The 10,559-nt window shown below is 44.3% G+C and overlaps 1 protein-coding gene across 1 annotated transcript; it reads left to right on the top strand.

Annotated features, from left to right (window-relative positions):
- Positions 1 to 3,048: 3,048 nt before the first annotated feature.
- LOC118794145 (cdc42 effector protein 1-like) lies at positions 3,049 to 9,755 on the top strand. Its single transcript, XM_036552329.1, has 2 exons — positions 3,049 to 4,956; positions 7,435 to 9,755. Exons 1-2 carry the CDS (start codon positions 4,500 to 4,502, stop codon positions 8,106 to 8,108), a joined length of 1,131 nt encoding a protein of 376 aa, XP_036408222.1. The 5' UTR covers positions 3,049 to 4,499; the 3' UTR covers positions 8,109 to 9,755.
- The last annotated feature ends 804 nt before the right edge of the window (positions 9,756 to 10,559 follow it).

Here is a 10,559-nt window from a genome sequence, read left to right as displayed (position 1 = left end):
TGACAGACCAGAATTGCTATCAGCAGACCTAAATATACAGTACATGCACACATATAACCACACATACACACAAACACATACTCGGTCACACAAACGCACACATACGCACGTGCACACACAGATATGGCACAGGTGCTTCAGCCACGTTGCGACAGAAGATGCATGTAATTTTAACATGTGCAATTGCAATTTTCAGGCGATATTCCTGACTCTTTGGTCTCAGGCCACAGTCTGATGCTGTACTGAAATAGATGTGATGTCATAGCAGACCAGGCCAGGAGCTGACCCACCGCAACAGAACAGAGGCCTCTTTTGTAATTTGTGGTTCTGTGGTACCAGCTGTTCCTTTAAAGCTTTAAACCCACATGCTGGCAGACTGACCGTCTTGATGACTAAAAAAAAAAAAGAAAAAAAGAAAAACAAAACATGTTTTCAATCAGAAACCTACATCTTTTATTCGAGGGCTGTAATAGAGAGAGTCTGGTTAGTTTTCTGTCCCGCGTTCTGTTCACATGCTGTTCCCATTGGACTCTCGGATCGTTGTGGTTTCGTACGTTTAGATGCAGTCTGCCTTGCAACAACCAGATCGCATGGGTTTCCCATTCACATGTTGCTTATGGATGTGGTATATGTAGAAAACTTAAGGTCTACATGAACACAGCTGTGTCTCTGTGTGCGTGCACACCGGTGCATGACGTATATGACTGTGAGGTTGAGGGCTGATTACTGTGAGTGTCTGAGGGATGCAGAAGGTCAGATGGAGCAACACAAAGGCAGAGAAGGGAAGTTTAAACTCCAGGCACAATGAAAAGAGAAAAGAGAGGGGAAGGGAGGAAAAAAAAAACGGCACAAAGTCGTTCCTCACTGGAGGAGAACCAGCGCTGCCAGCACCGCAGACAGGCACCATCCTGCTTTGGAGTTCGCGGGTACAGCCGGCCCAACGGCAGCTTGCGCCGTCCCTGGCGGTGCCTAATCACTCCTTAATTGCATTGCTGCTAATCATTAACGAGCCCCGTGAGCCAGCGGTAGGCGTCAACCGGGCCCCCAGCCAGGAATGATGGGAGTTTTACTCCCCGCAGTCTGTGTCTGTGGGCCAACAGGCTGCCACCTTGCTGCTCTTCGCTCTGTCACACTGACATCCACTGACACTAATCTGAGTTACGCTTCGGAGCCCGTGCGGCTTAGCCGCGGACTTCCTAGGGGGGCCGACATCACAGAGCGCTTTAATAAATTAAAAAACTTAGGAAAAGAGAGGGGGGGGGTCCTCCAGAAAGGACATACTTAACCCAATTTTTTTTTTCCAAGAGAGGCGATTGTAAATGGTTGTGTGTGTATTAAAATCATATCACAGGCCTTTAATAATTAAGTAAATAATGATTTTAAATTACAAAAAAGTCATTCCAAGAAACCTGAGAACATGTGTTTGTTTTAAACTTTTGTATACACATTATTATTCCAGAAGAATTCATATGATTTTTGCCCTTAATTTGTGTAGAAATAATATTTCAGCCTCTCCTCATTGTAAGGTACCATTTGTAAATTTATATGCCTCTCCATTGGGTTAAGATAATTAAAACAAACACTTACAATGAAACACCCACACTTTCTGGGTATTCTTGAAAACGTACGTTTGATATGAAGTAAATAGCATGACAAGCGGCTTTACCACCTAAAGTGGTCAGCAAATAAGATTTGGTTAAAATCCTCACTGATGATTGCTGAAGTGAGAACATCAAACTAAAGTAGTTTTGTTCCCCATTATTTCTTCACCCTTTTCTCGCTCTCTCTCTCCCTCTTTCACAGTTGTCTCAGACACAACGGCAGACCCGTGGATCTGAGTGACGACAGGACAGAAGACCTGCTCAAGCCTGGATAACAAATTGCTAAGTGGATTAAAGGAGATGGAGAGAGAGAAGGAGGGAGGGAAGAGATGAGAGATTACAGGCTAATCCGGGACATGACCAATCCCTGACTAGTCCTTTCTTCCCCCTCCGAGACACAGACAAACGGTTGCACGGATTATCACATTTAGTTTATTGCCTATTTAAGACATTAACATTTTATGGTATTTGTTGGATTTTGTTTTTTTGGTTTCCTGAGTACCCAGATTGCCGGCCACTGTATTTGCTGAACTCTAAAACAAAGGATCAAGAGGAAGAGGAGCCCTAGGAGCCAGGGAGGGGTGGGGGTGGAGTCACCGGGACAGAGAGGAGCCCCCAGCAGGCCAGCCCGTGGGTCACGCATGGGTAAACTGTGAAGGATCTGAACTGCGTAGAGGGACCAGCCATTCAACAGAGCTTCCATTTCTGCACTGGTTTTCCTGTCAGACAGCACATCCTTTCAACAAGAGAACTGGTGCCTGGAGAGCAACTGCAAACCACCCCCAGCTTCTGAGTGGGATTACAAAAATAAGAAGTTTCTCACCGCCTCTCATACTCAATTGCGCTTTGAAACGATAAAGTAATCGCTATCATCATACTCTTACTGGTCCTCAGCATTATTTTCTTTACACCCCCGTATGTGATTTGGAAGGAAAGCTCAGCATATTTAGTAAAGAGAGATATGAAAATGAAGATTAAGAGGCCTTGAGACAGCCGAGAAACCTGGTTGAATTGCTTACAGAAAGTCACGTGTTTGTCAGTTAAGTGGCACAGTATGTGTGCTTTGGTATGTATGTGGCATGTTTAATGCTAAGCTACCTTGCTTTGTTTATCGATTGACTTTTATACCCTTTAAGTGCTAAATGCAACTCAGACATGATCTGACATCTCAGCAAATGGAAATGTGCATCTGACAGCCACAGGGAGAATTGCTGAAAACAATTGGGTATTGAAAGGGATACTGCTGAAAGGCATACCGCTAGCTGCTTGAGCTCCCAGGAGTATTCCCAGAGAACAGGCCCAGATCAAGACAAAGAGGAAGGGACCAGACAGGAATCAAGATCAAATAAAAAGGTGTCCTAAACACAATGTAATCCAATAAGAGGTCCTTGACAAGTTATTTATAGAGTCAAAACAAGTGGGTGGGAAAGGGCTTTTCGTGAGAAACTGTAGAATAGCTGCCTTCACTCAAATACATCATGTTATAAATATGTTCTTAACAGATATAAGCTTAGATACACTTATCATCTAACACTTTTACTGAGCTTGCGGAAGCATCGGTTTTTCAGGTGGAACATGTTTTAGGGCTCAGCGAGCTGTTTCAGGCATACTTGGATGAGTAAAATGCCAGCTTTCCTAGCCAGACATGAAAAGAGTATTGTAGATTTGTGATCTTTCATTGAGAAAGACATGTACTTCAGGTAGCATACATGCTGTAAGAGGTTGCAAAATAAGGTAATGGCAGAAGTTGTTTAAAACAGCCGTTTTAGAATTGGCAGGAATCTGAAGAGGGCTGCTGATGGTATTTGGGATTTGGCAGAAGATGAGGAGCTTAGTTCAAGTAAATATACTTGTTTTTGAAACTGTGGACTTTCGGTGATATTCGGCCTAATAAAAAGGCAAGTTACTGTAAGTTTGTTTAGCATTAAGATTGATTTACTTATTCAAGCTTGCATACGTATATTTGACTGTGATTTCAAAGTGAAATGCTCTGTAGTCAGAGGTCAGCATTAAAGTAGTTTGTTTTTACAAGCAAAATCCCAAGTACAGAATAACAATATATAGTACTTATCCAGACCAAAGACATATAATTAAATGTAATGAATTTCTGACATGTAACACAATCCATGTGGATATTTATTTTTGAATTATTTTGTTGTTGCCGGGAGTGACTTTTCTGCGTTTCTTTATTTTCCTTTAAAAATACCAGACAAATGGTAGCACTCCAGACCCACAGCGATATTTGCATCTGGAACCGGGTTTATTTCTGAATGGATGTTTTATAAACCATAATCTGAACACAGCAGAGGAACCCAACATCCCTGGCCACATAGGCCTCGGTTGGAGGAAACCGAGATGTATAATTTACACAGTTTTTTATCATGACAGAAATCTATGGCATTCTGGGAAAAAGGCAACCAAACAGCTCTGGAACAGAACGTCTGAAGTGTGAGTGCAGAAGAAATATAATAAACAAGAGTCAGGCACAAGTTCCTCTGGTTCAACTGTTTGACAAAAACTTTTGATCTTCTTTGAGATGAACTCGAAGTAACTCCAAATATTGTCTTACCCAGGCAAAGTGGTCAAATTTTGAGTACTTCCTCTATTATTTTAAGTTCTTAGCAGGACATCCAAAAACAACAGGCAATGCAAAACAAAAGCATAGGTTCACGCTTGGAGAATATTTGGCACTTGGCCTGTTAAAAATGGATTATACAGTCATTCACAGTGCTTGAGTGCTGGGATTCGCATTCTGTCTCAAGGGATTTTCAGTTTTTCTGCCCTCTCTTTTATCTGACTTAAAGGGAATTTTCCTTTCCCCGTTCTGGATTTTTTAAACGCTTCCTCTTTGGAATTAAAGGGAAATTAATTTTTTGCACACCCGTACCTCTTGCCGCCATGAGTCTGGGGAAACTGCCGGGCATCAAAGGCCTGGTGTCCACGTCTCACGGAAAGCGTCGCTTTAAGAGCGACCTCTCCGTGGACATGATCAGCCCGCCGCTGGGGGACTTCCGGCACACCATGCATGTGGGCCGCGGCGGGGACGTGTTCGGCGACACCTCCTTCCTCAGTAACCACGGCGGTCCCGGTAACGAGGAGGAGGCCCCGGACTCCCCCTCCGGGAGCTCCAAGACCGCCCGGTTCTTCTCCCGCACCCTGCGTCACGTCCGCCGGACCCCGGGCCAGCCCCGGGGCGGCTCCCGGGACCTCTCCTCGCCACCGCCGCCCATCTCCCCCATCATCAAGAACGCCATCTCACTGCCCCAGCTGGACGTGGACAGTCCCAACGGCTGCCTGCAGAGGGTGCTGTTTCCCAGCTCTCCCAGCTGCCCAGAGGGCTCTGCATACTCCTATGGTGAGGCACTGGCGACCAACCACAGCTGAAACTATGTTGACCATTAACACACATCAATTAGACCCAGTTTTAGTGTAATCCCTAAAAATATAGTGTATTTTAGAGAATGTATATTTTGATCAATCAACATACTGAAAATATGTAAATTATTGTCAGTTTGGTAGATTGCAATATGTTTCTGCTTTGCATTATTATGTTTTAAATTATTCTTTATTATATGTCTATTGTTATAGTAAATTATTATATTCATTATTATATTAAATTATTCTTGGGCTGAATAACATGAGTAATAATATATTCTTGGGCTGCACAACATTTTCTCAGCATATTACATTATTTCATTTTCGTATGGGATAACCATCAAGCAACTCTGCCAAGCTATTAATAGACACATAACTGCTGATGTTTTCATCAGTTCAGGTGACCGTTCCTAATGTGTTTCCCTTCACGTTGTACAGTAGCCAGCCTCCTCTGCTTTGAATGTTATTAGTTTAACTGCAAGCCATAGTCTTTCTGTACAATAATGACTTTAAAACATGTCAAACAGATGAGACCGAAAAACTCAGTTTGGCAGTTAGAGTATAACACATGCGACAGCTGATAGAACAGCAGCCAAGACAGAGAGGACTGTATGCTGTGAAATGGAGAGTTAATGTAGCATTTGACACAGTATATCGGCTTTCACTGTCTCTCATGACCTTCGATTCAAATCTATGGCCAGTTTATTTGTTTACTTTACACTTACAATGTGAGTGTATATTGCTGTCTATTGCAGTCCTAAAGATCATACTGTAGTAGTGATAGTGGCATTAAACCTAACATTATTTCCCATACCATTACTTCCAATACTAACATTAGTGCATGTCAGCTGTAACTTTGTTCTTTCATAGTACTATAGTACATAGTACCCAAACCCTAACCCTAACCCTACCACTAGGCTAGGCCTGTGCTGTAACTGCTTCTACAGTGCTACTGGAAATGGTGGAATTACACAGTAGGCCTGCACACTCAACAGTTCCTCAGATAACTACAAAAACAATGCCATTTCTCCGTATTTAGTATCATGCTCTCCCAGGGAACATGTAAATATGGCACTTTTGACCAAGTCCACAATGTACGAGTACGATGCATGCATTTACATGCGCGTACACAGGCACGCACTTCTGTGGTTCGGATGCCATTCCACCTCTTCATCCCTCTGAACAACCAGCGCTCTCACTGGCTGCGGCTGAGTCATCTGGAATCACCTAGACAACACCTGTACACAATTACTTTGCGCACACGGCCTGGAGAGAGACAGAGGGGCATTTCCGATCCTTTGTGTTTGTGCGCTGTGGGTCGACACCACATAAACACAAGCATCACTCATTTTCTCTGTTCGGTCACTGACTGCCTGACCTCATTGCATTGCTTTGCGTGCGTGAATGTGTGAGTGTGTGTGTGTGTGTGTGTGTGTGTGTGTGTGTGTGTGTGTGAGTGAGTGTGAGTGAGTAAGTGAGTGTGTGTGTGTATGTGTGAGTGAGTGAGTGTGAGTGAGTGTGAGTGAGTAAGTGAGTGTGTGAGTGTGTGTGTGCGTGTGTGTGTGTGAGTGTGTGTGTGTGTGTGTGTGAGTGAGTGTGAGTGAGTGAGTGAGTGTGTGAGTGTGTGTGTGCGTGTGTGTGTGTGTGTGTGTGTGTATGTGTGTGAGTGAGTGAGTGAGTGAATGTGTGAGTGTGTGTGTGTGTGTGAGTGTGTGTGTGTGTGTATGTGTGTGTGTGTGTGCGTGTGTGTGTTGTCTGTGGGTGGATATCTGGAATTCCCCCCGGCCCCCAGATCGTTACCCAACACAGAAGGAATTCACCCAAATAAAGAGCAGAGGGCACAACACAGGCACAGATCTGGGGGCGGCTGAATGGGTTAACTCATGCCCTTCCAGCAGATGCTCCAGTCCCCCTTAACAGTCAGGGCATGTACACATGCATATCACCTCCATTTTATTATCTGCCCTTTTCTTCTCTCACTCCCTCCTCTCACTCTGTTTCATTCAGCCCTTCCCCCTTCGTCTCTTTTTTCTCTGTATTCCTGTCTCCCTCCACTTCTCATTCCAGCCACTGCTGAGAAAAGTGCCCACTAGGCATATAATTTAGTTCCCCTCCAGGCAGCATTCGGAGCCAGTGAAGTCATGGCACAGAGGAATGCCTGTGGGTTGGGCCAGAGTCCATAACATAGGAACACCTGGGAACCACTGGCTGGATTAACACTGCCACCTGCTGGCTAGTGGAACAAACTGCAAGACAAACACTGGCAACCAGTCCATGATAGCCTCAGAGCTCTGAAACTCTGTGGGTCTCATGCCACAGTCTAGATATGGAAGTATTAAAGTAGTCTTTAATGGCTAGTTAGAGTGTTTCATGACCAGTTGCTGGTTTAGCTGGTTGTTTCATCCAAACCCCACAGCTCTTTGGTAGTAAGCGAGTGCTGGTTTCTCCCTGTCTGCAGGCCTGCAGTCGGGATTCGTCACCCTGCCGCGCTTCTCCCGCTCAGACCGCCAGCTGCAGGACGGTTCCGGGACCTACTCTCCGGAGTTCCGCCGCGGTTCCCTCCCGGACAGCGGCGGCTTCTCTCTGACGCGCTCCGACTCCATGACCTCCTTCACCATAGATCTGGGGCCCTCCCTAATGAGCGAGGTCTTCGGTGTTATTGACAGCCCCAACTACAGCCAGAAGGCCAATTACAGCTGGGGGGAAGAGGAGGAGGAGGAGCAGGAGGAGGAGACAAGCTCCACCCCTGAGCCGATGGTTGACAGCCCAATGACCCATTCAGCCTCTGCGTCCATGGTAGGCTCCCCGTTGAGAGAGGGAGTGAACAGCAGGGGGAGCTCTGGAGACCCAGGGTGGGGCGCAGAGGAAGAGGAGGAAGAGGAGGAAGAGGAGGATGCCGCTCATAATGTGGTCATGATGTCTCCTTCGAGGCTGGAGCCAGGAATGGAGCCCGAGAGGTTCCAGAGGGCAGCTGATGTGCTGGCACGTCATTACGGAGGAGGCGGGTTCTTAAAAGGGCAACAGCAGGCTGCTGATGGCGGGGACCACCCACATGACACAGACTCCTGCACCCGTCTCCAGAGGAGGGCACCGTACGCCTTCCCCGAGGAAGAGGACGAAATAAAAGTCTGAACCAAAATGACTCCAGGGTTCTGGGTGACAGCTGATCCAGGTGTTTCATTGGTACACTTGTACCCATGTCTGTCACATCACTCCAGGGAAACATTAGCGCTTTGATCCTTGGAGAATTCTCAAACCGGCTGGATTCATCTCATCCCCTTTGAGAGTGATTAAAATAGTTGAATGCCATGACTATCCACAGATTGATTGATAAAAACACCCTGAAATTAAGTGCCCCTTTTCAACATGCAACAGGACATGCATGCGGATCTGCAATTCCAATGTGTCTGAAAGAGGTGAATCAGAGTTTTGTGAACTGGAAATAAGGGAACGGTAAAAAAAAACAAGTGTTTCTAGTGTCCTAAGTGTTTTTGTAATCATTCTACCTGATTAACAAGTGTGCCAATGTAAATATGCATCACCCATCAACAGCTGCATTTCGCACTTGCGCTTAATGCAGTGCCTTTACCTCATATTAAAACTGTTATTATAAGGATAAGACTGGCATAAAGTTAAGGCCCATCTCTTCATTGTAGTCACATAATTTCAAGCGACCCTATCTTTTTTAAAAAAATTGTAAAATCATAAATTTATTTAATGGCAGGTCTGCCAAAAGTGAGGGAGCTACAGATGGGTGATGATTAATTAAACTGAGAGCATTTGTTAATCATGAAAGAAAATCAGAAACAGCTTCAGGACGATTAGCAGTCCAAAGGTACGTGTTTCGGGTCCACAATTTCAAGCTCCTGTGCCCTCATTCTCCATTTAGAGGCAGAATAAAACCCTAGTTGGGTCAGAGCTCTCCAGCCACAGTCATAGAAACACTTAGGGTACTTTCAGACCCATTTCATTTGACAATTTTTTTAAAGTGCAGGCTGTTTCATTTGGCCCTGAATGTGAACCCACTGACAGTGAAGTAAACGCACCAGGATGCGAATTTAAACAATCCAACTGAAATCACCACAGAGGAGCATCTCTCAGAAAGAGCTCCAGACTGTGGGAGTGATGTCTGGTAAAGTGATATATTTTGGTTCAGTCAGCACATGTCACTCATGAATTATTTCTGAAAGGACAGTGACTTGTACACAATGCCTTCAGCTGGTTCTGTTTCTAATGCACTTAATTGGTAAAAGCTCCCAAGGACACACAGGAAACTCAAACACATTACATGTGAAGTGTCTGTTGTCTCCACCTACCTGAATATTCTCTAGAGAACTTCTACTGCATGTAAATCGTAGTAAGTGTAATTGAAAAGCCATAACGTGAAACCAGACAATTTTTTTTGTCCACCTGTAGCAGAACGAAACAAACAAATCTGTTTACAGGTGGATCCAAGTCTGATTAAATTTCCCTTGTTTGAAAGTGACAAAGTACACAAGGAAGCAAATCACTTACAAGTGAGATTGGTGTGAACTTGCCCTTAGTTGAATACTTCACCATAAACTGGCAACAATATTTCAAAATGAATATGAAAACTGTCTCAAGAGTTTTTTTTTTTGTAAATAGAAGCTACTTATGCTCAGTAAGGCAGTCCACACTGTCCTGCCCTTGTTTTAAAGAGATACATTTAAGTTGCTGGAAAATACTGTACAACAACAAGACATCAGGGGATTCATTACACTATAGCTATGTCGCTTGTGTCTCTCCCCCCCTGCCCCCCCCCCCCAAAAAAAAGATCAAAGTTCTCCAGGGACAAATAGACTGAATCTGTTTGAAGTAATGAAGCAGCAATGGGCGGATAACAGGAAGTGTCGACAAAGGAGAAAGACTTGGTGTGCTTGCATGCTTGGCACAGCAGAGGGCAATACAGAAGGCATTTCCAGCTACAGAGCTAAGGAAAAGACAGTGGGGGTTCTCAAACATTTGTTTCCCTGTATAACCCTCCCCTGCCTGTATTAACAGACATATCATTGAAACCTTTGGTCTTGTTAAATTATGGTCATCGTAATGCCACCCATACTTTTCCACCCATATTGCCAGCATTTCCCTTGTTTCCTGCCAGGCGTTGTCAAAGGGGCTCCCAGATGTGTTTTTTTGACAGGTGTTGGAATTCTCCAAAGACTACCAGGACACACTCTCTGAGGATGGCGTTTGCTTGTTTTTTTCTGCACAAACTGGCTTTATTTAGGCATCGCAAAAAATGAAGTGGATTAAAAGGGAAATAAAATAAGGGATGTTTTTCAGCATTATTATAGATTTTAACTCTCAGATGGATATATTCAAGGGGATTATACAATGAAGGTTTTTAAATTAATATGGAGTAGCTTTCTGCCAGGAGAGAAGGTGGTAGTGCGTGAAGCAAAGTTAGGATATGCAGGAAAAGTAAGAGAGGGCCACTCTTGCAATAAAATGCACATTAAGTCTTTGTGTGCTTTTTAAATTAAATTTTTTTTTTTAAAGATGTTAGATAAGGACGCATTGTCTCATCAGTGGGCTCTTGACAAAGGCTGAAACGAGCACAAA

Source organism: Megalops cyprinoides, chromosome 19 (genome assembly GCF_013368585.1).
Source record: "Megalops cyprinoides isolate fMegCyp1 chromosome 19, fMegCyp1.pri, whole genome shotgun sequence".
Classification (NCBI taxonomy): Eukaryota; Metazoa; Chordata; class Actinopteri; order Elopiformes; family Megalopidae; genus Megalops; species Megalops cyprinoides.
The sequence above is the reverse complement of the archived record's forward strand: the minus strand, read 5'-3'. Positions and strand labels throughout refer to the sequence as shown.